The 27,519-nt window shown below is 36.0% G+C and overlaps 1 protein-coding gene across 3 annotated transcripts in view; it reads right to left on the reverse strand.

Annotated features, from left to right (window-relative positions):
- ERBIN (erbb2 interacting protein) overlaps positions 1–27,519 on the reverse strand; it is a 96,680-nt gene that overhangs the window by 11,861 nt on the left and 57,300 nt on the right. For all 3 annotated transcript variants that reach the window (XM_060761574.2, XM_060761572.2, XM_060761573.2), the window contains exons 8-21: positions 25,897–25,960; positions 25,274–25,348; positions 24,504–24,648; positions 23,257–23,329; positions 22,532–22,661; positions 21,021–21,136; positions 19,255–19,324; positions 16,628–16,727; positions 15,398–15,519; positions 14,411–14,581; positions 13,313–13,492; positions 11,966–12,083; positions 10,498–10,681; positions 8,128–9,661 (exon numbers count right to left, since the gene is read on the reverse strand). In XM_060761574.2, coding sequence (XP_060617557.2) covers positions 8,128–9,661; positions 10,498–10,681; positions 11,966–12,083; positions 13,313–13,492; positions 14,411–14,581; positions 15,398–15,519; positions 16,628–16,727; positions 19,255–19,324; positions 21,021–21,136; positions 22,532–22,661; positions 23,257–23,329; positions 24,504–24,648; positions 25,274–25,348; positions 25,897–25,960 — 3,082 coding nt within the window. The remainder of the gene's footprint in view (positions 1–8,127; positions 9,662–10,497; positions 10,682–11,965; positions 12,084–13,312; positions 13,493–14,410; positions 14,582–15,397; positions 15,520–16,627; positions 16,728–19,254; positions 19,325–21,020; positions 21,137–22,531; positions 22,662–23,256; positions 23,330–24,503; positions 24,649–25,273; positions 25,349–25,896; positions 25,961–27,519) is intronic.

The raw sequence follows: 27,519 nt of genomic DNA on the forward strand, positions 1-27,519 counted from the left end.
AAGTCTTTATCACTTGTCCAGGCCCATGCATTTCAGGAGCCTCTAGTGAAGAAGGTAATCTTGGTCAAAGCATATAGGAAAATGATCCTTTTATACTTATGCCAATAATGTGATCTGAGACTTCTGGTCTTCCAAATGGAGTCTGGTTCTCTCCTATTTTGCAGTGACTCTTATATTAATGATCAAATGCTATAGGCTATATCTCAGAGGGAGGTACTGGCAAAACCACATCTGAGCATTCCTTGCCTAAGAAAAGCCTAATGAAATTCATGAGATTACCATAGGACAACAAATGAACTAAAGGCACATATGCATATAACATCACATGGTTTGTAAAACATGAACTTTAGCTTATTCATGAAGCTTAATGAGGTACTAGAGTCCTGGAGTTGTAGAACAGATTATTTCAAACTGTACTGGATTTATTAATGCTTCCTGACATTAAAAAAAGTACAATATGACTGGCGTATCCACAAGGAATATGTTTCCAAACTTCACGTGGATAAGAAAACTGCAAATAACAGCAAACACTATTGAAATGAAGGGTGTATGGCCCAAGAACACTACAGAGTCAAGCTGGAGGATATAGAAAATGCCTAGATAGGATATATTTTGTCAGACGTGGATAATTGAAACTGTGGATACAGGAGTCACACTGTATTCTTTGAATTAGAGTGAGTTGGGACTAAATCTCTCTGCTCAGTGTACTAAAGTTTTGTTCCTTTAAACTTTCAGAAAATTTGGCTCATAGGAAAAAAAACTCCCTCTTGTACCTAAAGCAGAGCTTTCCAAATATTTCATACAGGTGACACTTTTCTCAGACATGCATTATTTCATGGCATAGTAATTCAATTTTACAAGCAAACCAGAAGTTAAACCAACCCCTTAAAAGACACACAAAAACTGCAATAACGAAATATATGTGTATCCAATATATCTCATGAAAACCTTTAATTTACAGTATATTCTTTAAAAATATATAATTTGTAAGATAACATACTTTTCCAAGATTTTTGTCCTTTCTTGTTACATTCACATGACACGCCTATGCACTGCAGCCGATACACTAAAGCGTCACAACACACCATTTGGAAAACCATGGTCTAAAGTGATTTGGTTCATTCTACTCCTACATTGGCTGAGCATGTCTGTTGACTAGAATACTGCATATCAGTTTTGCAATTTGCACTCATGTGCAGTGATAGGAAAATGCAGACGTTTCTTTCCCATTATTCTTCCTTGCCCACACCGGAAGAAGAAAAGCAGCTGTCTCTTTCCCCTCACTTTCTCTTTTGGCCCAAACAGCATTCAGCAGCAATGTGGGGGACCTGAGGAATGTGATGACCCCACCATTTTTGTCATTTGAGGTGGAGAGGACCACCAGCAGTCATTTTGAATAAGGACCACCAGCAGTCATTACTACATAAGCCTCTCTGCAGAGAAACTGCTGTGGCCTTAATTTTTAACTGGAGCAAAGAAGCTTGTACTCATACTGTATACTCCTATTAAACATTTCAGCATTGACCTTTGTTTAAGTCAACCCAGGTTTGGGGGATCATGTTTTTCAACTTACTCACAAATAAACATGGTATTTTCAAACAGACAACTGGATAGAATAACTGGATGGACACTTTTCATTACATTGTGGTAAACAGAAGGATTTGCAGACTGGCTTTCCTTTTAAAATGGAAGTTCAAATCCAGTTTGGGGGAGGGGGAATCAAATATTCCCACGGGGATCAGGACACAACAGGGTGCATCTCTCTCATTCCAATCTCAGTGCCATGGGTCTGTATAAACTTGTGACAACAATTATTCATGTCTACCATTAAGAAGCTAACACTATGAGCTTAGTTTGAGTACTTTAGCCTAAATTCTTTTAATGGCTTTTCTACCAGTTTCACATGTGGACTTCATTATCCTTCATGTGACCTTTATTGAATTCAATCTCTACAGGGGCCCATTTAAAATAACCATCGAAGTCCAATGAACACATTGAAATGGTGAAAGACAGCTATGCCTACACTACCATTGGAACTAGAAATAAATGTTCCACGATAAAGCTTTTCTATGTAAAAGGTACCTTTTAAATGAACTCTTCAAAAGAGCAATATTAGGAGAGAGAACATGGGTGTTTCCTAAACAAACAATCCAAGCATACTATGTATTACTTAAGAAATGAGATCATTCTAAACTACAGAACAACTGTAGTAGACGATTAATGGTTGCTACGTATATACCTTGAGCTCTTGGTTATATTTAGGAAACCACATACACCGTAAGGTTAGAATTGTTACAAGGAAGTCCTTTAAGAGTGTTTTCTTGCCATGATAAAAAGTTTTGCAACCATTCTGATACACTATATGATATATGCACAAGCTGTGTGGCTTCTCCTCAGCAGTCACTGTGCCAGAATAAAAGTACAGAGGAAATTGGCTTTGTCTATACATAATGTTAGATTATATTTAATATTATCAGACTAAGACTGAGCACATCTTAGGTTCACATGCTTTCCCTCCGCCAACAGTTGTGAGAGAGCATGAGAACATTTGACTGGGTTTTTTCCACCTTACTACAGCTTGTCATTATTCTATCCAAACCAAAACTATGGATACATTTCAACTATATTTTGTCCAAACAAAACCAACTTTATACTATAGCTTACAAATACAGCTTATTCAAATAAATTGGGGTGCAGCCTTTTAATAATGGCAAGAGTGGCATGTAATGTTGACTCAGAGGTCAGGGGTAATATACACACTTGTATATGAGAGTAAAGACAAAGATCCACCCAGAGCAAAGGTGTTCTTGCCATACATCAAGGGAACCACTGACCACATAGAGAAGCTGATGAAGAAACACAACATACAAACAATCTACACACCCACTAACAAAATCCAGCAAATGCTACGTTCAGCAAAGGACAAAAAGGGATCCGCCCACCTCTGCAGGAGTCTACTGTATACCAGGCACCTGTGGACAAGTCTACATAGGGACCACCAAACGCAGTGCCCAAATACGAATCAAAGAACGTGAAAGGCACTGCAGATTAATTTAACCAGAGAAGTCAGCCATAGCCGAGCATCTGCTGAACCAACCTAGACACAGCATATTATTTGAGAACGCAGAAGTGCAGGACCACTCTAACAACTACCATATCAGACTACACAGAGAAGCCACTGAAATCCACAAGCATGTGGACAATTTAAACAAAAAGGAAGTAACCATGAAAATGAACAAAATCTGGCTACCAGTATTTTTAAAACAAACTCTAAATAAAGTGCAACACTCAAAAAGAAGGGGAATTTGAGACAAGAATCAATCAAGGCCAGCCAACACTTCCCAAAAAAGGATTCCCCAGGCAGCAACTAGCCAGGCTTTGAAGCTGCAAGGCCATTAAATGCTATTCAAGGTGGTCAATTGCAACATTTACATTTGCCTGAAGCTGACAAAGAGTTCTTTCTCCCACCCTGGGCATTCCACAGATATATAAACCTCACTTGTCTAGGTTCCAACAGACCTCTCAACCTCTGGGGATGTCTGCCAATGATGTGGGCGAAATGTCAGGACATAATGCTTCTGGAACATGGCCATACAGCCTGGAAAATTCACAACAACCCATGTACATGCACTTATACACACATACATCAGCAATTCTACTTGCTCACTGGGAAGTGAGATACTTCCCTCCATCCCTTCTTCCAGCAATCCAAATCCAAACTGAACTTTTTAGCTGATAGTGGCAGTGGGGAAAAATGGCATGTACTGAACTGGAGTGAGCTGACATGGTGTGTTGGATTAAGTCTCTAGAGATCTGGATCCAAATCCCTACTTATCCCTGAGCAAGTCACACTCTTACCCAAAAAGGAAAGAAAAGACAAACCCATTCTGAACTAATTTTGTTGGAAAAGCCCTTGAGAGTTTAACCCTGAAGGTACACAGCAGCAACACAACAACAACAACAAAGTTGTTGGTGACAAAGAACAGGGAATTCTTGGTGAGTTAATGCAGCTTATGGGCTGTGGATCTTCAACTCTAAAATAAACCATAGTTAAGACAAGTAAGAATTTGCCCTAGCTGAAGCATAACAGAAAATCAGACAAAATTGAAAACGTAATTACAATCTCGTTACTAAGAAATTTTAATTACGTTTTCGATTTTATCTGGTTTCCTTTTATGCTTCAACTAGGACGAATTCTTATTTTTCTTAATTATTGTTTAAACGACGATAAAACTATGTTAAGTCAAGGCTTGTATATGATTACAGCCATGGAAACTAGACTACTCCCCAGACCTAACTACCGCCTCCCTAACACTTTTTTCAAATTACTAGAAATATTCATAGACTACTATGCAATTAGTGATTATAGCCTTATTATCCAAAACAGAAAGACTTTTTTACTTTGACAATCTCAATTAAACATAACTTTTAAAGCTGTATGGACCATATAATCATTAACAGTGATCTAACTGAGCAGTTTTACATATATTCAAAAGTAATTTTATACACATCACCTTGCTGATCAATTTCAAGAAATAGCCAACAGATATCCCAGGTAAGCTCAAATGTATGGTCTAAATGACTCTCCACTTAGAAACTGAGTGTCATTCCAATTATGGTTCTTTCATTATATGCTTTAAAAACCCGTTCAATCAGTTTTCATTTCAAAAGTAAAACATAACTTGAAAAAGAGAGGTCTTTGTGAGTGCATGCTTAGTGCTACAGAACCCTTTCAAACCCAAAGAGAAGTCCACATAAATGGACCCAAATTTCTCCATCAGCAACAAGAAGGCTCCTTGCTCATGGAAAGGCTCAGGAACCAACAGAAGCTCCCACAGAAGAAAGGGGAGAAGTGGCTTGCCCCATTCTCTCTCTCCTCTGCCAACACAACCTCCTATAATGTTCAGGGAGAATATTGCTGAGGAAGGGAAGCAACAGATTTTCAGGAGGTAGAATGGGCTGTAAATGAGGGACTAATCACCAAAAAATTAGAGCCAGGAAAGGAATAAATCCCCTAACTTTCAACCACAGGCATGTCCAGTTAGTATTATTCTGCTCTCCTTAAGCCTGGATTGAACTCACAATTCTTCTACTCTGCATAAAAAATTGCTCCTTCTTTTCTAACCAACCAATTAACAAAGCAAATCTTCCTTGTTGATCTACTTGCATTAGAAATGAAACAGCAGGAGCTGGTTGTCTGGGAAGAATTTAGAATATGTTTTCAGGCTGGGGGTGAGGGCTGGGGTTGCAAAGCCTCTTTAGCTGGTGCTGCATTCCAGAATACTGCTGGGAAAGGGAAACAAAAGAGAGCGTGGGGGAAGTCGCTTTGAACACAGACTAAGGAGAGAGTGAAAAACAAAATACAATACCAAGTACCCAAAGAAGGAGGCACTGCAAATTGTATCATTCCTCTCTAGTCTATCATCAGATGTGCATTATTTCTGGGGAAGGAAAGGGGAAGGGAAGAACTATTGCTGATGACATTTAAAGACTGAACACACAGATTCACTTTCCCAAAAAACCACATCAGATTTTTCCGACAGCCTCATTTAGTTATTGTCATGCTGGCTCTCTCTCCATACTTGGCCCTTGAGCTTTCTTACCAGCCAAAATCAAAGACTCTTATCCTTCACGTTTTGGCAGGTGATTTTCCTGAAGACATTTATTTTCATAACAGCTAAACACAGTAAATGTTTTATGTTTGCACAGGTCTCTCAAATGTGTAAATTATCCATTGGGTCAGAGAAAAAGTCCAATATGGATTGCAACAGATCAGAAAAATAGGAATTTAAACTGAAGCAGTCCTTGGTGCCTTCAACAGTGGGAACAAAAAGATATTCATTGACTTGTTCAGTCTATAAAATCATACCCTCTGCCTTGCAGGGATTCAAGGAAATCTATAATAAAAACACTGAAACTTCACATAAAACAAGGAGCATAGAAACAAATCATACAATAGAATTTATCAGTGCCAATTATCATTAAAAGGCATCAAAACATTACTAAATGCTCATGAAAGAGCAATTCTCTGTTTATTTGGGGGAGGGGGTTGTTTATTGTACAGAACACATATACATGCTGCCAACCTGTATTCATCTCAGAAATAGGTAAGGAAATTACATTTTCAGCCACAGAGCAAAAATTGCCACAGTGTTTGCATGCAGTCTGCCCAAATCTCAATTGTGCAGACTGCATGCAAACACTGTGGCAATTTTTGTGCCCTTTTCCTGGGGTAGAAAAACATTATTTTGCTAAAACGCTATTATTATTCTTTTAAAGATCCTCCAGAATACTCCCAATGCAGGAGGTGTCAGAGGCCCATTTGAAGACCCTTGACAACTCCCAGGAGTCCAAAACAATTACTGCAATGCTTTTCAATACACACTATTTTGCCCTGTAATGCTTCAAAATGTCCACTAAGACATGAACTCACATAGAGCTGTCTAAAAAGGTGGATTTTCTTGAACACATAGTAACATTGGGGTGTATCAAACACTATTGGAAGAGCTTCATGGCCAACTGTGCAAAACACACGAAACTTATCTAAAATGGAATATAGTTGGTTTAGGGTGGGACAGTCCTAACCCAAATGGGCAAATTTGCAAGACTGAGATAGTTTGAAGTTCAGCTCTTTTCGATTTTCAAACACATTCACAGGCACACACACACACACACAGAAAATGTGCTTGGGAGCATTTAAGTAATTTAATCAGTATGCTTCACGCTGGTGATAGTGGTAAATAATGAAGTCTCTTCCATTCAAAAGTGAGTACTGGCCACAAGAATTCACTACAGACCTTCCCAGTTAACTTTTGTCTGTATGAATACAGGTTATCATGTCCAATTTGCCTAAGAGGACTGCTGTCAATGTCACAAGGTCCCTTACACTGTAATGCTTAAGAGTCACATGTGTTCAGAATATTGAGATAATGCATACATTCTGAGAGAATACATAATAAAAGTCTTATTGATTTCTGATGCATGAAGCATTATCCTGAAATTTATATAAGACATTTTACTATGATCCCTTACAATTTTGTTTCACTGAACTCTGTTTTAAAATCTCTTATTACAATAGTATGTATAATAGTTTACTGAAGAAATAATCCTTATGCACCCACTGTTTTAAAAGGTTAATTACATATGTTTCTTGCACAGTTATCAAGTGTTCATGCCCAAATGTTGGAAAGACAAGGCAGCCACGATGATACGAAGTTTCCCATGGTTTTCTTATAAATTTTAGTTTTCCAACAAAACCATTATTTACGTATGTTCTGATGTTACAGTAATTGCAAAGTAATATTCCTGCACTTAGTCCAAGAAGAAAATAATGTATAACTTGCCTCTCACAACATTTTTTTAGAAGCGTTAATAATTGACTCTATTAAAACTGCTAATGACAATAATTAAGCAGAATCAACCCAGAATCAACTCTGACTGCCAGAGATTAAATGAAGGAAAATTTCCTTTCCTTAAAAAATATTCACTAATACTGACATTTTTGACACTTCCAGAATACTTTTTAAAAAATCTTTAAAAATAAAGAAGCTTACCATATACATTCCTTCCCTCTAACCCCATTAAACTCTCAGTCAAATCCATTCAGAAATTTAGAATATACAGGTTATTATGCTCCTCTGAAATCTAGGATACATGTGTGTGTGTGAAGTGGGAATTGTTGCAAATTCCCTGGAGGAGATCAACATATGTCACATTTTTCTGAATGGGTTTATAATGTGCAAAGCTGCTTTTGCATCTCATGCCACACAAAGCTTAACTATAGTCGCATAATGAATAAATGGGCAACACCACTACAAAGCACTGACAGGAATTCACCTTGCTTTTAAAAAATTGCTTGACTTGATATTAAATTGTCAGAGTAAGGACAGAGGCATTTTTGTTAACATTAGAATACATCAACTATTGCATATTATACATCATGACTAATAATGTTCCAAGATTTCTGGAGCTCGTTTCTAAGTAAAGTCTGCTGGTACATTTAAAAACAGATGACTGGAGTTTGAAAATATATTTTCACTATAGAACATGCATCACTTAAAATGGTAGGATTTCATAGCCTGAATCAGAAAGATGGCAAGTTGAAGTACATATATTAAAGCTGTTTACCTTTTCCATTTTTTTGGCCTCAATGTGTCGCAGCACCTGTTCCCGCCAGTCAGGAGGAACTTTACTTTTTCCTGGAGGGTCCAGCAGAGAATGTTCGGAATTTACTCGAGGGTTTGCTCGTTTAGAAGGACTAGTCCTTGAGTAATTGAAGTCACTAACTGACATAGTTCTTTCTGGTATTTCATTTGGTGACGGGCGAGCACTCTGAGGTCGAGGTACATTTGGCCCATCCACACTATAGGTTCTAGCAGAAAGTGGTCTCTGTGGCCCTGACATCATAGCTGGTACTCTTCCCATTGAGTGTAAATCCCTGTATGTTAAATAATCTCTTTCGGGAACCTGAGGTCGCCGTGAAGGTCCAGAATCAGCTACGTTCATTGAAGCAGTGGAGGAGACACTGCTCTGACGCTGGAGAGTATTTCGAGTTGCTCCAGAAACAAGTCTGTCATTCGGTGGAACGGCCCACATCTCTGCATGCCTCCCACCCATTCTTTGATGCATAGTGTATGCAGCAGTAGCTCTAACATTATTATGATTGGAGAAATTCATGTTGGCAGAATGTTTCACAGAATTGCAGCTGTCTATAGTTTCTGACCTTGGCAAACGTTGAGGAGGTAAGCAGTTTTGTTCACCTAGGGAATTTTGCTTTGGGGGCCACAAGGATTCTTTGGCTGCTATACTGCTACTGTATTGGATATTATACTGGGGAGGACTGAATGGTTGTGAAGTATTTGTCCCTTGTCCTCTTATCGTATTAGTTCCCTCAGGATTGTGATTTGAATCAAATTTGAAAACTGTTTTTGCCGATATTAAATCAGATGATGATGAACACCCAGAAAATACTTGCAATGGCTGGTCATAGAGGAGAGTAGCTGACTTGCTTCGGACTATATTTTTTCCTTCTGGAACCATGGCTGTTGATTTTACTACTGGAGTTGGCTGCTGAGATCCATTGTCATTGATAATATCATAGATTTTCAGAGCACCTGTCTCCATATTAGTTATGCTATGAGATTTTACAACTGGCCCACTTCTCTGTGGAGACAAATCTTCAGTACTCTTTGAAAGACCCATTTCTGAAGAAGAATCGGTATCAATAGTAGCACTTCTCTTCAGCTCTGATCTTCCTGAAGAGGGAGGAATTTCATCAGAATGTCCATTAACATTGTTCAGAGGACACAGATTAGAATATTTATTTCCATTTTCCAAGCGCTCCATTACTTCTTTATTATTGTTATTTAAAAGTCCCTTTACTGATATTTCCTGTGTTTTTATTTCTTGCAGTACATTTGGTTGTGTTCTTTCCTCTTCAGTCAATTTACAGATATTCTTATTAATTTGGTGTAATTTGTGGGACTCATCAGTAGCACTAGTGAGCTCAACTCCTCTCTCTATTAGAGCCAATTTCTCTTCAATACTGAACCTAAAGTCATTGAAATTAGTTACAGTGTTTTGAGCAGCCATTTTTTCTTCTGCTGTAACATTTATTTCACCTCCATTTTGTAAGAGACTATTATAATTTTCATCTTCTTGCCTGAAAGCAAAAATAAAATAATGTTTTGTTTTTTTGTTTTTTTTTTTTAAAAAAGAAGGTTATAATGAAGGAAGCATTACTGTTATATATCATTAATCCACCTAACTCAGCAGTGGGAGTAACATTTGGAATACTGTATGAATTTCATTCATGGGCTAGCCAAACATTTTCCATTCTGAACGGTAGCAGCTTTCTGGTGTTTCAAGAATGATCCTTTCCTAATCCCAGTTATATTCTAACTGTATCCCATTCAGGTACTAACCAAACTCAGCTCTGCTTATATTACAAAATTATGAGTTTGGAATGGTATAGTATTCAGAATGGTATTGTAGAACTGCTGTTATGTATTGCCTCTTCCCGCTGTTATCTTCCTGGCCACTTATCAACTGCAAATATTGTGGCATCACGGGGAGCCATTTTCCTGTTTGGCTATATTAATACAATGGAACAAGCAGCAAAGAAAGAAAACAACTTCTGCTTGACCTGAGGATGAACATGCTTGTTTCCAGGTCCTACCACTTTCCAACTCTGATGCCATCTTAGTATTACAGATGAGACAATCTCCTCTTGCTTTCATCTTGAGCTGACTACACTTGGCTCCTTGCCAAGTGCAGACACCATTTCTAGACAAGAGAGCAAATCATACTGCAAGCAAGCAAGCCTCACCAGAAGAACAACATGACCAAATCAGTGGCCAGAGAAAATAGTATATGAAATGATAAACTGGCAATTTAGTAACTAAAATATATCCCAACATTTTCAAATCTCAATCCAGAAGTCTGTACAAAAAGAGAAAATAAAACATCAGTGAGCTTACTATACATTATTTCTCACACCTGGTTTTGGAAGAGACAGCCAAGTTAGTTTCTTTGTCTGGAGAACTCAGTGATGCTTCACGGCTACTGTCAGTATTTAAAGAAACTGAATCAGACATTCGTGAAGGAGAGGAACAATTGCTGTTATTTTGGTTGCTGTTGTGGGTGGGGTCATCGGACAAGGAATCCAGATCTTTACTGTCATCTAGAAAAAGTTCGCTGTTTAGTATATGCATATACTACCACATTTTCAATTTAAAGGAGCAGAATGTACATAGCCAACCAAATGTGCCTAACTGAAACTAATTGAAAAATGAAACTACTTTGAACTAAAAATGAACTGGTTAAAAGATTCTCATCATTTAGCAACTTGACTTCTACTTCTTGGATCTCATAAAGAATGAATGTCAGTTTATCTTGAAATTGTGTATTATATCTGTGTAATTATTGATGTGCACCACTTTTTCCTTAATGCTGAAATTTATGTTTCATCAATACTTAACACACACAACTTAAAATTATGAAACATGTGCTCATATCATCCTGGTTTCACAAGTAACCACAAAGATACATGTTTTTAACCTTCATGTGACTGCACATTAAATATTCCCCCATGAACATTTAGGAAGGAAATAGTTTTTAAAATGTTTCACAAGTTTCCAAAATCATTTATTTATTTATTCATTAAGTAATTGATAGATGTCCAGCAAAATTAAATATGTTTATAAAATAAACCAGAATAAAAATACTAAACAGATAAAATATGCATCATATAGCTAAACCACTTTACAGGAAGACATGAATATGTATAGTTGTAGCAACTGATAGAAACTGCATCAAAGGTTTCAATGCAGTACTTAGCCAGATAGTTGTAGGTTTTTTTCAGGCTATATGACCATGAAAGACAATATTTTGGAAGTTATATTCTAAATTTTACAGGGGTTTTTTCACTTTAGAAAAACTTGAACACAAACAAGATATGTGTTTATGCTTATTCCTCAAGCACTGAAATATTTACTTCATCTAACTGAAGGAAATACAAGAGGATAAAGTGTGTGCTATGATTTTAATTAGTTGTAACACTATATTCCAAGTGGCAAGGCACTTGAAAATAAGCCGCAGAAGAATTTCACTAGGTTTCCCTTATTTTTTTAAAAAAAAAATCAACTAATGTTTAATTTTCAGTTATGAAAAGTTTAATGTGTTGTTACAAATCTGTCTAAAGAGAAAAATAGTTGTTTTATGCTAAATACAGCATGTCCTTCATATCCAGATTATGTAACCACCAGTTCAACCACCCATAGCTTGGAAATATTCAATTCTCCCCCACCCCCACCCCCCAAAAAACCCCCAAATCTTGAGCTTGTCATTTTATATAAAGAACACTATTTTACTATGCCACTGTATATGATGGATCTTGAGCTTCCACTTATTTTGGTATCTATGAAGGGTCTTGGAACCAAACAGATTGTACTGAAAGATGCCTTACCCTTTTTGCTACTGCCAAGTGCTACAACTTTTGGCTGGTTAATGGATGTTTCTATGAGAGGTGGTCTCATTTCTGCAATTTTCATTTCTTCATCAGAGGACAGATCTTCTGATTCATGCTAAAGAAGAGAAACATGCAATATATATTTTCAAGTCATGTTGATCAAGTTCTACCCTCAACAAGAATGTCTATTTTTATAGTTTTATTTTTGAACCGAGCCATGTACTTCTATTATCATTTATGCTGTGCGTGTTGTGGCTTGAGAAGGCCCAACATTTCTCTCATTTTCTATAATAAGATTCAGAAACAGCTACTTGACTTGTGAAGATACGTCTCATCTATGTCCCTGATTCCTGTGCTCCTGATAGTTGAAAGGGTACAACCTCCAGCCACAGAGCAATATGGAGTGCTTAGCCACTTCCCACTGCAATGCATTAATGGCAATACACCAAAACCAATTTCATAACGTTTCAACCTTCACAAAAACTTGTGTAACTAGGTAATTTAAAGGACGTAGTCCTTGAACAAGGAAATCATAAAAGAAGACTAGAAAGAGAAATTGCTGAATAGAATTATTTTCACAAATTTAAATTCACTTGCAGACATATGAAAACGGATAATGGTTTCATAGCACACTACACTTATTAATACAATTCCTACTACTGAACATATAACAAAAATAATATTCTCAGAGAACCTGTCTTTCGGTAGGCAGATTTGTTGTTTTCACACAACAACATTAATTGACAACTGTTAAGATCTGAAATACATGTATCATTTTATATGTTTTTATGGGTGTAATCTGAATTGTTTTTAATACTAATACTATAATTAATAGTATAATTAATACTATAATACTATAATTAATACTATTAATTAAATCTTGGCTAGTCAATAAGTTATCTGGTGCTGTAACAGTATTTTAACAGACAGAGCCTATCCATGTCTACTCTGAAGGAAGCTCCACTCTATTTACTGGCCCTTACTCTCTGGAAATTATATCAAGGGCTTCAGTATAAGACCAGAAACTGATAATCAATTATGTTACCAGTTTCACTGTGGCTCAGGGCCAAGCAGCAATAGTGAAGAAAATTGGACAATATTTCTCCAGTGCCTTGCTTCTTTCAAAGCCATTACAGCCAGAACACTTCACCTCCTGCCATCTCCTGTGATCACCCCATACACTTCAAAAGAATTCCAGCTTAAGCGCACTTAAATATTTTATCTATTAATCTATTATATTTGTTTTCCTCCTTTCCATCAACAAAGCCTTCAAGGTAGCTCATCATCATCATTTAAAAATAATTCCATTTTATTGCACTTTACACAGTACATATGGCAGAGTACCTCAAGAGTATCTTCATGATTGGCAATTGGCTTTGTGTTCTCTAATGTTTTAACTTGAGCACTTGTCTGCACATTTCCAGAACCGTTATCAGCATCTGATTCATTAAGCTTCTGCACACAATTTCCCATCATATTATGCTCATTTTCCATTTTGTTCTTCACTGGTGTAACCTCTGAAGTCTATGGCAGATTTAAAGTTAGCATTGTAAGTAAGAAGTTTTCCAATTAAAAAATACATTTGTTGAACATTGTGAACAGATGTCTACATGTCAATGACTGAGATATTCTGAGTGAAAAGGAATGGATCTGTGCAACAAATTCAATCTGCTAAAGCAAAGGTAATTGCACCTGTGATTAGTAACATAGGTCAAGTGGCAGCATGTATTAGTTATGTTTACTATTAAAAACAGACTTCCCTTTCAACACCCATCTCCACTTTCTCCCCCAGAGATGCTGTCAGATAAATATTTTGGGAGGAGTCCAAGGCTCTACTGAGAAGAATTAGAAGAAAGTCTCCCAAACACAGCAAGGATGTCTTAATGTTTTTAATTTTTTAAAATTTGCTATATCCAGTTTAAAAATCTAAAAATGCCTTGTCTAAAACTGCGTCACCAATTAAAATACAGTAGAAGTGGTCCTGCACTTTACTTCTTTAACATAAACTTTTGTATCAGAAGTAGAAATACTATGGAAATACTCGTGATAAGATCGTAAAGCACAGAAAAGAGCAGCCAACTTTTTATTCAAAACTAACAATTACGTACATGTTAAATGAACAACCAGATCAGGCAAATCTTGTAGATTCAACAGGGAAAAAATAACAATCAAAGTAGAGAATTAACTGATTCAATTACTAACACCACTAACAATAGCCAACATATAACTTTCATGTGTCTGTCAATGATTTGTTCTCCATTTAGTTTAATCATTTCAGTGGTCTTTAGTAGCTTTTTAGAATACTGTACATCAAGTACAATTCTCTTTGCAATAATTTATGGCCTTGCATAAAAATATGATTCAAGTTTTAGTATTTCCCAAAAAACGATTGCATCATCTTAGAGAAAATTGATATGATTTGAAGGGAATACTGACACTAACCTTTACACCGACATCCTTCACTGTAACCTGCTGACTCTCTTGCTTTGTTTCTTTGCTAGCATCTTCTGTATTTTCTTCATCTTTCAATCTGTGTACTATTGTTTGAACTGTTTTGACCATGTTCTTTAACTCATCAGGATATGGTGTTGGATATCTCTTCAAATTACCTTCCTAAATAAAAGAAATTCATTTTTAGATGACACATTACAAAAAGCAATACAGAAATTCCAATGAGCATTACTATAACCATTATCTACAGAAGAAGCAAAGAAAGAACAAGCATGACATTGTATTCATAAAGCTAACTTTGCTGAATGGAGGGGGAAACGCCTGCAAATTTTTAGTCAATTTAATTTTCAGTGAATTCATGGCATTTCCAGATTGCTGCTTCTCTAGATACAGATCATGTTCAGCTTTCCAGATTACATAACATGTATCTATATTTGCATTTATTACATTTTGATCATTTCAGCCCTGAACTTGCAAGATCTGAGTAAGGCTGTTGATAATGTTGCCCTTGGATGTCTCTTATTCACAGGGTTGCCATAAGTCTAAGGCAACTTGTTGGCAAACATTTTAATGTCATTTCTCTAATAAAGAAAGTGATGGCAATATTTAGTTGATTTTCAGACAGTCTCCCCTTCACTCACTGAAAAGACCTTGATCTGATTAATTTCAGTAAGTACTTTCCTCTGTTCAAGGAGCATCGAATTATTCAAGGTTTTATTCACTTAGACAACATCTTCAGGTTTTCTGAGTGAAAAGCATAGCCCTTAAAAGAGTCACAAGTGCCTTAAGGTTCAAAACCTTCAGAGAGAAAAAACCCAGTGGTAACAATCTGTGTAGTTAATACCTCAAATACACTGTATTTGAAAAATACTAAATAGTATGTTGATTGAATGTTTAATTTTTTCTTTATTTTTTATTATTTTTTTCACAATCAACTAAAAGTTCAACAAACCATTATGATCTAACGCCATTACTTACCCTGGGTGGAGCTTCCCTTTCATCTTTATCTTCATCACATTCAAAAGCCACTTGTGCACGCTGCTTCCTCTGTTCTTCCCATAGCGAAGGATTGAAACTTTCATTATCAGATATGAACATAACTAAGCAAAAGAAAGGGGAAAGTATATGAATAAAATAAGGTATCTTATACCATTTCTTATTAGTCTCATTTTATTTGAAAATAGACTATATGCATTCTGGGGCTTATTTTAAATTGGTAAATGGGATAGACATTTCTTTCTTACCAGCTGGGGAAAAATAGTTATAAACAACTGAATAATTTACTAGTTGCAACAAAGTATTAAGATCACCCAAAAGTGGTCCAACCCTGTTTAAGATTGTGATAGAAATCTCCTCCTCCTGAAACCTTTTGAGGGTAATTTTTGTCTCTAGGGAATACTTCCCAGAGGGCATTTTGGAGCATTTAAGGGAGGCTCTAAGAAACATAAAAGACCAGAGGCAACACTTTGCTCACCCCTGCCCTGAATACCACCTTATAGTCAATAATTTTCAGGAAGAGAGATGCGGGAAGTTGTACCTGTTGGTATCTATATACACCAACCAATACAAAAGATTATAATCAAGACCTTTTTCAAATGTTAATAAAAATACTCAAGTGTTTTGATTCTGGAAAGAGTTATGGGAAGTGATAGACAGTTATGTTTATCCTGCATTGACTTTTCTGTGTTGCACTGTCAGTTACATCTTTTCCCCCCTTGAATCAATATTTACATGATTGAATGATTGCACTGTACTGAGCTACTTCCAGTTTTAATCTTATGTGTTGCAGTCTCTCTGCACATTCAGTGTGTGGCCACAGCATGAGACTGAACAACAAGATCAAGGGCACTAATGTTGGAAAATCAGCAGTATGCCCAAGCTGTAATGCCGTGCATTTGTAAAGAGTTGTTTTTAGCTTCAACTTTGCAACTTGCTGAAACTCAAAGATCTTTCAGGATTTTTTTTTTAAAAAAACATCCTTTTTCTCTAAGTATTTTTTGGAAAGGGTTCATAATGCAATAAAATATTAATGCATGCAATAACACATGACAGTATTATTTGTTCTATTAATTTTATTACAGTAATTTCATGGTTCAAATTTATTTCAATGCATTTACTCAATACCCCTGGATTTAGATAATCTGAACCAATTTATACAGATACCCTTTATTTGTAGCATCTGAACATAAAAATAAATAAAATTCATACCATCTTCAGATCTTGGTTGTTGAGGAAACATATAATTAGTAAGTACAGTTTTCTGTGTTTCTGATTCAACTTCTTTTTGAAGGGGAATGAGTGGTTTAGACTAAAATGCAAAAACAAAACACAGGTATGTAGCTTGAAAATATTCCTTAATGATAAGAATATATATAGTTCTTGCTAGGGGGAAACCCCTATTGTTTCAACATAAAAATATATAAGGGAATACTGAAGTACCTTTGAGACTGAGAAAAAAATATCTAACAGATGGAAATTTCTAACAGATGGAATATGAGCAGAGAGCCTAAAGTGTAACAGAATTGCAAAACATGTAGGGATGGGCATGTAGGTATGGGGAAGTTCAGTCAACTTTTTTTCTCAAGTACAGAACCAAAACAAATTAAAACACAATTAGGGGGCATGGTTGCTGAATAAGAAAGCCTTGTACATTTATGCATGTGTCTTTAAGTTGCCTGACAACCCATAATAACCCTAGGAATATCATATGGTTTTCTTAGGCAAGGAATACTCCGGGATGGCTTTTCCAGTTCCTTTCTCAGAAATATATCCCAAGTCACTAGTATTTGTTGGCCATCTCCCATCCATACCACATCCAAAATATCATTTGTTGTATTTACTGTAGCACTTCCCACAGCTTCATGTCACGGAACTAAAATTACTTGCCTCCAACTTCCAAAACTGTAAGTATACAAAGGAAAACCTGTATGCATGTATGTTTCATATTCAGTCTCTCCTCTGCCTCACATACACATTCACCCTCATTTCACTGAACCCACACCATTAAATTCATCTGCCAAGTTTCTCTGTTATCTTATAATAAAATAGAGGGGAATACTATAAGACAATACGATCCTTTCTTGTAACATAAAATCACTTAAATTTCTACTACTGTGTGTAGCTAAGGAATTAGTGCAATACAACTATTTATTGTGTCAGAAACAAACCAAGGATACAGTTGTAATGTATTTAAAAATACAAACAAAGTTTAAAAACTTGGCATTATACTAAATGTCCTTTGACCAGGAGCTGGCCACTTGGAGTGTGTCTGGTGTTGCTATAAGAAGGCTTTCCATTGTGCATGTGGCAGGGGTCAGATTGCACTGTAATGGGTGGTCTGTGGTTTGCTCTTCTCCACACTCGCATGTCATGGACTCCATTTTGTGGCCCCATTTTTTAAGGTTGGCTCTGCATCTCATGGTGCCAGAGTGCAGTCTGTTCAGTGCCTTCCAGGTCGCCCAGTCTTCTGTGTGGGGGACATGAAAGAAGCCCCCCCCCCCCGCAGGATCGTAACACATCTGGGCATCCCCTGGGCAACATCTTTGTAGACGGCTGATTCTCTCACAACCAGAAGCAGCTTGCAGCACGCAACCAAACAATATATCAACTACTGTATACTCATGTGTAACTTGAACTCATGTATAAGTTGAGAAGAGGTTTAAGGGCCCAAACTGTGGATAAACTGAGGGCATGCGACAAAGAAATAATGTATTCTTGTTTTTAAAAAAGGCATAGAGGGAACATATTCGGGAAGAACGAAAGAGAAGATGGGGATTGGTTTGTTTGAGGGATTACAATGGGGGCAAGGTGTAAATTGGATTCCTGGTCTTAAAATGGTCTTAAAATGTCTACATCTATACAAATAAGAAAAGGAACATGAATGAGGGGGAAAAATGAGAATTCTGTGTGGAAAAAAACAAAGGGAAAGCAACCTGCTTCTATTAGGGACCTAGTGCAAAGGTGGTAACAAGAAGATGAGGTGAAAAACCCCTCTTGGCATTGCAGAGGTATGGAATAAGCACAACCAGTAACCCTCGCTAGGACAAACAAACAAAGACAACCCTCCCTCCTTCCTTACCTTTTGTTTTCAGCCCAAGTGGCATTCAGCAGCAAAGAATGCAGCATGAGCACTATTTGGGGCTCTTGAAGTGAAACTGAGCAGTGGTGGCCACTTTTAATAGGGGATTATTGTATAAGTCTCTCAGCAGACAGACTGCAGTGGCCATTTTTAATAGGGACCTACTGTAAGACTCGACAGTCTCTTTGCAGATAAGTTTCACAGTAAGTTCTTGCAAAAATGGCAGCTGCAGTAAAGCTTTAACAAAAATCACCACAGTAGTCTCTTTGAAAAGATCTCTCTGGCTGAATTCATGCTACCATGGATAAATCAACCCAATTTGAGGGGGGCAGGGTCTATTTTTTCCCAAACATTTTTCAACCTTTATAAAGTATATGAGTCCCTTAGGGGAGATAGAGCAGGTTATAAATGAAGTTATTTATTTATTTATTTATTTATACGGCATAACAACTATCAATATCAACATATGATAAGAAAAACAAAATATCTGTACTCTAAAGGTTTGTGGGTACTCCAGATTACAAACTATTTGGGATAAATAGCCCCTTGCAGAACATTAACACTACTCTTTTTATTACATGAAAAGTTATTTGTGCTTTCTTTGATCATTAGATGCACAGAGTGCATGGGAAAATTCCCAGTTCAGAAGCCAAGATTACATCTGATTGGAAAATGATTTCAGAATATAATTGCTTTTAAAACTGTAACTTCTAAACCTGTTTTGAAAAAAAGTACATTTTAATCACATTAAAAATACCTGATTATCTGAGAGCCACATGGCAGTCAGCTGTTGCAGCTTTGTAAAGCTGTATGGCAAATACTTCAATCTGAAAAAAATGTGTAAGACAAGAGTTGACATAAAGACAAATGGCTTACCTCGGAGCTTTTTCTTTTGGCAACATAATAATAATTAGAAGGGGTGAAGTTTTCTACATGCTCAGCAATTTCAATAATTGAAGGTAAATACATAAATTACAAAGTATATTTTTTCAATTTCGTAGAACAGACTTGGCTGAAACAATCCTGTGAACATTTAACTAGAATTATTTATATTTCACTTCCATATTTAAAATGTCACTGTAGCAAAAAACAGCAACCCTGTGATTGGCTATCAAGCACTAGATTAAAATTCCAATTTACTGCAGGTCAGGAATAGAGTCCAAGGTATCTCTCATCCGCCACTCAAAAGAGAAGAAGGGGCCCACTTAATGATACCCAGAATATGCTTCTTCTACTTCTCAGTATCAAAATTCACTAAAAGGTGGTATGGGATTTTTTTTTTGTTTGGTCATAATACATGGCGTTAGCTGAGACAAAAAAGTGCCCAACTGGAAAAAGAACAGGTTTGCTGGAACATTTTTGTCCTGGATGTCAGTGCTCTATGGGTAGAGGTCTGTGTTAATTCTCCAATAGAATTCCTGAGGATTTCTTTGTTCTATGTTCTATCCTTTTGGTGGGAGTTAAAAAGAAACAGCTACTAAAACATCAAAAAATGTGTGTGTCCCCTGTGGTTATTTTAATTATTCTTTGTTTACTAGACAGTTCGTGAAACTTCCCTTAGTTTCAAAAGCAGTTTACAATGCAGCATAGGAACTGATGATTAAACCTCAAAACCTTAGATAAACGAAATTACTTGCAAGGGGTTTTTTTTGGGGGGGGGGATCCTTTACTATGACTATTATTGAAGCAATAATAATAATAAATTTATTATTATTATTATTATTATTATTATTATTAAAGCAAAAAAATCACATCTCACATATTTCTCTATATCTTTATGTAACCATTCACAGCTATTGTTTACCATAAGACTGTGCTTATATTACCAAATGTAAGGTAATATAATGAGAAAAGACCAAAGTGACATATTACATAGTATATACATGCATAAATAATAGCCCCATGCATACAGATCCCATGGTATAACCATATAATCTAGTAGACAAGTTTCACTCCTCAGATAGAAGATGCATCATGTAAACAATGCCATTAGAGCAAATAGCTTAAAATGTTTCAAACAAAATATTCTGCCTCATATTTTATAAGTGACAGATTAGTCTCACTTATCATTATTGTTAAGGAAGGAAGCTAATTCCAGACCCAATACTTCTCTTCTAGCAACACAACTACATATTCTGTCAGCCGTTGCAACCTAAACATTAGATTCCTCTCGGCTCATTCCTACAAAAACAACTGTCTCTCTTCTGCACTTAAATTCTTCCTCAAATTCTGTCAATGCTCATCTGTTACAGTGGCTGAATCTATGTAAACATTGACTTCCTTCCCCACAAGTAGAAACTACCAAATTAACAACTTGTAGGAAACAAACAAGCATATGTTTACTTAACCCATTCCTGTTCAGAATGCTCAGAATGGTATGTTTTCCAATCCCATTATTTTATCCACACAATAGCTCTGTGTAAGAGGCTGGATTGAGAGACCGTGTCCAGCCTAAGGTGACTCAGTGAAGATTCACTATCCATAATAATTCATTGTTCATACAAAAGAAAGCGTATCACAAACCTATTATCACTTAGATTGATGACTTTCAATTTCTGCATATCACCCATTTCCTCTGGGAGGAACTCCAGCTTATTTGAATGTAAAAACAAAACAGTAACATACTTCCAGTTTCCAATCTGAAAAATAAATAACACATCTTTCAGAAGCTCAGAGCATTAACTGTTCAATGTTTCTGATCATAATTCTATGCACATTTTGTTTGAAGTATGCAAACACACAACTAATATAGGTATTCGAAGACAAAATTATCGTCCAGTCACCAGGATCATACATGATTTTGGACATTCATGAAGACACTATTCGAAGTGGTCTGAATGGGGAAAATGAGCTGTCCATCCCTGCATTAAAATCAGATTTGCATAATAGCTACAGGAGGCAGAGGAGCAGTGCTTAGGCATTCACTCTCCACCCTCACCATCCCATGTCTCAAAAAATTGTTGTAGCAGGTTGAAGGCTGAGCCTGTAGTCAGAAATGATTTTTTAGTGGATGGTTTGTTTTTTTTATTTTTTGGGGTAGTGGTGGTCAAGCTTTAAAGAAGGACCTTAAGCAAAAACTTTGGCAAAAGTGGATAAGGCATGAATCATTGCACAAGGAAATAAATACACATGATAGCAGAGCAAGCACAGTCTTCTGTATTCATTGGTTAGTCCTCTGTTCTAGGAGAGGAGATCAAATGAACATTTGGGAAAGCTCAGCCTGTGGAAGACCCGCTGAACAGCATGAAAAGTGGCACTGTGGACTTAAGGGAAATAAGAGGGTGATTCTGAACTGTTCCTCCTTCTCCAGCAGAGAGTTTCCACTTGATTCCCAGTTCTTTTGCAAATAGAAGGTGTCTCTTCAAAGCTAAGTTGAGAAATATTGTGCCTACAGAGAATTGTTTCTATAACTGCTTGTAAAATCAACTGTGTATTGGATCATAAATCTATTGTTACTAAAACAGATACTGAAAGATAATTAATTTTAAAAATTAAACTTCAAGAAACATAAAAATAAAAAATCCAGGTTATGTCAAAAAGTCCCACTGAAGCTTACTCTCATAGAAGTTGATATAGCAATGTATTGTTAGAATTTGCAGTTAAGCATTGATAAAATCAAGAGATATGAGAACACTTCAAATCAGTACAACCCCAAAAGCTCGTATAAACATAATAAAACGGCGGTACCAGATTAGACTAAAGACCCGTCTAGTTCAGGCTTCTGTTGAAAGAAAGGCCAACAAGATACATATAAAAAGACAAAACCAGAATATGAGCACAAGAGCCCCTTGTCATTCATAGATCTAAGCAATTGATAATGAAATTATACTTATTTTTCAGCAGCTCCTGCCCTTGTATGCAATCTGGCAGATGAGTGGCTTTTTGCTTTAGAGACCTACAACTTATCTTATCAATGACTGTGAGATAATTTCAGGAATATTTTTCCAGCTATGCCTCTATTACAAGATTTCAACTATTTCCTTACAGTCATATGAGATGAAGAGAGAAAACAAGATTCATGAATGAAAGTATACCTCTGGTGGCAACTGTGTTAAGAAGTTATGATCCGCAGCAAAAGTCCTTATATTGGAGAGCTGCCCAACAGATGAAGGCAAGGCCTCAATCTCATTAAAACTACAGTCCAGTTCCTCAACTGATGTTAACCTGAACAAATTTGGGAAAGGTACAACAATAGTATTATTTTCTTTAAATTATTTTAAAGTCAGCTAGGTAATCTAACGACAACGTAAACTCTTAAGCAGTGAATCCTAAATACTTTTCGAACTGCGGTGCTTCTCTAGATCAAACTTCATTATCTGATATATGTGCAGCAAATTCAGAATAATTTAAGCCCAACAGATATACTGCAGTATGGCCAACAAATAGCAGCTAAAATCCTACTGAGACATTATGCTAGTAACAAAATAGACTTGAAAGTGCCTGCAACTTTTGAAAAACTTGTAGGTTACAATACAGCCATATGTTTCACACACACATACCTTTTTATTTATGACCTGTTAGGCAGAGAGTTAATAACTGCACAATGGGTTATATCTCAAGGCTATGACACCCTCATAATGACTTGTTGCACAACTGTGAAGTCCAGTATAATTGTACCAGTATACATTTACACTATGCTAAAAATCCATATGACTCTGTCCAATATATTTAATCTACCAGCAATCTAACAAAGAATCATTATGGAACAAAACAAGTCAGGCTTCTTATTTATTAATGAAAATGCTAGAAAAATACTTACCCTCCTATGGAATCTGGCAAATACATTAGCTGATTTTCATCAATTTTAAGAATTGCTAGTTTCTTTAGACAACCTGTAATAAAATAAACACATTATTAAACAGGATTCCAATTAAAACAAACACTGATCTATCTAATTGTAGTCAAACAGACTACTGAAATGAATGCGATTTGTTAGACACAACTATGTTATGCCCCATTGATTTAAGTAGGTCCAGGTAAGACTAACACTCGATTTATTCATTAAATGCAGGAATGAACAGGACATAATTCATTGCTTCCAGTAGGGGCACAAAAAAAGGTAGACAAAGGTCATTTTCCCCTCTTAGGTCTAAAGATGGCAGGGATTCAGCTCTAAAATCATACTGTGTCCCATACTGGATTATGGAATAAGGCCTTCAAAAACTAGACTCGACTAATATCTGGTACCTCTAGTCTAAATCTCAAAGGGAGGGACCAATTTATCTTAAAGGAGAGCAAATACTGTCCTTTCTTTTCCCCTACAAGAAAGGCATTGTTGTAGCCAAGCCTAAGAACTAATCACTAATCGTTATATCTGACAGCACACATGCTTTAAGTTCTCATGAGATTCCTGGGGTAATCTCATGAGGAAAATTAGTAGGTATCACCACTCATTTCAAAAGGTAAATAATTATGATAATTTCGTAATGTGTAATGCAGAATAATGAAAAGTAAAATCTCTTTTAGAAGTGCATCCCATTTGAATATGATTTGTTAGGGGGTTTTTTTATCCTTGGAAACAATTCCTGACCTATATTAGAGCTAATTAACCCAAGAGTTTACAATTTTTTTAACAATTGTGTTGTTTAACTTTTTAAAGCTTTATGTAATTTTTAGTATAATTACTTTTAAAGGAAGTTAGTATATTATGTTCTTTATCATGATGAGCTGATTTGAAATTCCATCCACAATCAAAATATATTTGGATAGATTTATTCTTTACTCTTTCTCAGAGTGCCAGACTTGACTCATTCCCCAAACATTTTGTCTTCCTAATAAGCTGTGAATACATCAACTGAACAGGGACCTTAAACTGGGTGTGCCTTGTGACTCTTTGACCCTTCGACCACTGAATTATGTTTTAACTTTTAAGATCAATTTAACATGGGATTTTTTTAAAAAAGGAAAAAAGAAAATGCATATTTAAAGTAATTTTGTGTTTGGTCTATAAGATGATAGAAAAGTTTACTATGTTTTTATGTAATATTTATAGTTAACAATACACACCAATAGACTCTGGCAACTGCTGAAGTGAATTACTAGATAACAGCAGGTCTTGTAAACTTTCACATCCTGAAATGCCTTCTTCAAGAGTTTCAATGTTGTTTTTGGAAACATCCAAGTAGATCAAATGTTTCAAACTGCCCATAAACTGAAAGTATAAAAACAAAGATAAGAGATTCTATTAACACATTAATACTGCATATACTATTAAACAGAATATAAAATATTAAGTCTAACATAATTGTGTTATCATAAATACTCTTAAAATTTATAACTTTGCTTTCTTGCAATAAAATAGAGTGCATATAAACACAGAAATTTCCCTATGAGAGGCCACTTAAAATTTCAGCTTAAATAGATGAACTCCTCTTGAATGAGTTACTCTCTCTCAGTAGGATTACTCAGAACACAGAAAACTGGTTGAAGGACTTCTAACCTCTCAAAGCAGGTTTTGATGGAACTTGAGAGATTGCATTTGTAGGTTTGCAGGAATCAGCTCCTGATTCCAGTGGTAGAGAAAGCTACTACCAAGCATACCATACCGGATCCTGCTTACTAAGAACTGAATTGTATCTTATGTCAGATAAAAAACTCATCACTAATGTTTGGAATATTCATTACAAGTACTTCAGGAAATGGAATCATATTCAGAATCAGAAGTAAAAATGTACTTATATCTACAATTGCATATTCAACTGCCATTTAAATATAATATTTAATTGTTGCACTAAACAAACACAATACAATGCATTAAAAGTATTAAATATACGTACCCCTGGAATAAGAGTTAATCTGTTACCATCCATCCAAAATTCTTTTAACCCACTTAACTGTTCAAGTACTTCAGGCTATTAAAAACAAAGCACAAAAATAATATCTTAAGCTTAACTCATTAAAACGCATTTCTCATGACTAATTTATTTTTCTATATATTGCTGCTACTTACTTAGTTACTTAACTATCCAAATTTTTCAACAGGCTTTAAAGATTCAACTTAGGTTTACTGAAAGATAACCACCATGGAAACAAAAGTGTATGCTCTTTCCAAATAAGTTTCATTGCATAGGCACGTGTAAAATAATGCTCTATGCATAACTGCAAGTACTTATTTGCCCATGTGACATGACTTGATATGCCACTGAATAAGAACACTGTTTGTTTATAGTGTAAAAGCCATATGAAAATACTTTGTTAGCCAAACAAATGCCACACTGATAGGAAATGAAATCTGAATAAAGAAGTCGGCTTTAAAAATAGATTCCCTTAAGCATTAAGATACAGACAACAGTTGCTCTGTGAGATAGCAGTTAAGCTGATTTTTATATCTGACATTGATTAAAAATAGATTTAAGGATAAGAGGTTTTAGGAAAGCTGTGTTACTTAGCTAAAACGCACCACTTCTGTGAATTCATTACTTCCCAGGTCCAGCCTCTCCAGCTGAGTCAGTCTGTTCATGGTTCTGCAGAGGGAAAGGATTAATAAGGAATTAGGTTTACGAAAAATACCATTTAAATCCAATCTTCTCGTGTTCACACTAATGTATCTTTTTAACCATCATTAGATGGTGGTTAAAAAACTCTATAAAACAGACATGTTTAATATTACATTTTCATACGTTTAATAAATAGGCATCTCTTATCGCTCACATGAGACAAAGAAACACTGTCTAGTTCAATTAAAATATACCCTTCTTTCAACTTATTCAGAAAACTATCCTCATTCACTCTTAGATTTCATTCTATCCTCATGTGAGATTATTTATTTTAGTAGTATTTTAGTAGTATTTTCATTTATCTTCAACCTGCTCTGTACTAATACATAACCCACTATATACATGGCTTCACGGGGGGGGGGGGGGGGGGGCCAGGGGCAGTTTATTCCCAGCATCTCACTTAAAGAATTTCAAGCTCTGTTGTGATCATGATCTTTCATAATGCTTAATGGCAGTACGTGTCAAATTAAAGAACCCGTCCTCTGAAATTCTATATTAGGTCCCAATAACAGATTATGTCCATAGGGAACAAAATCTGAAGTTATTAGAAAGTGAAAGTTCAATAACTACAGTCAAACTTTCCTTTACATTGTCACCCCCCTGCCCACCCTTCAAACCTAAACCCAAGATCTTGCTTTTCCTACAGTCTACTCTAGTCAACTGTCAAATCAATTCAACTTCAGTGCTAATTTTTTTAGTAAAAGCAAGTTACTAGATTCATAGTAGGGGTGTGCAATCAGAAACTAAGGCCTGTAACAAGAGACTGTTCATACTGAGCTGTGCTGTCTTTTAATTTTGTTTCAAATGCTGACAGCTAATTCTGCTTTCTAACACATTTTTAAACTAAATAAATGGAAAGCATTCAAAATCTTTTAACTCATGTATTTTGATCCCATTTAAGATGTTAGTTTACTCTACGCTGGTTGAAAAAACATATTGAAAAGATAGTGCCGCTCTGAGTCCCCCTCGGGGTGAGAAGGGCAGGGTATAAATATGGTAAATAAATAAATAGTGAGTTGAAGCTACTATTGCTTTTCCTTTCACTGACAGAAAAATCTTCAGTGCAAGGAACAAAAGGCAATTTTCAGGAATTTATCTTCTTTCCCTACAGTCTCTTCCTTGCACTCTGTTTCACAATGCCCCAAAATGTCACTCTACCCCCCACAGATTATTTTCATGCACAGCGGAAATTGGAAAAATATACCTACACCTTCATTTGTGCTAGCAGGAGGACCATAAAACCTCAAGATACAAGCTATCACATTTGAGCAGAGCGCATGGACGTTCATTATATTTGTTCTCTATTTAATTAGCCACATTACTAACATTTTATGCTGTAGTGTTAACTATGTGCTAACCAATTAAGAACTACCTCCCTATGTTTAAATTCAACATAAATGTCAACATGTATTAAACATGAGATTAAATACTCATTTTCTTCATCTAACAAGCACACATTTATTCTACAAAGCATGTTTTATGTGCATACCCACACCCACATTTTAGTCATTTTATTTACAAAGGAA

Source organism: Anolis sagrei, chromosome 2, assembly GCF_037176765.1.
Source record: "Anolis sagrei isolate rAnoSag1 chromosome 2, rAnoSag1.mat, whole genome shotgun sequence".
In the NCBI taxonomy this organism is placed as follows: Eukaryota; Metazoa; Chordata; class Lepidosauria; order Squamata; family Dactyloidae; genus Anolis; species Anolis sagrei.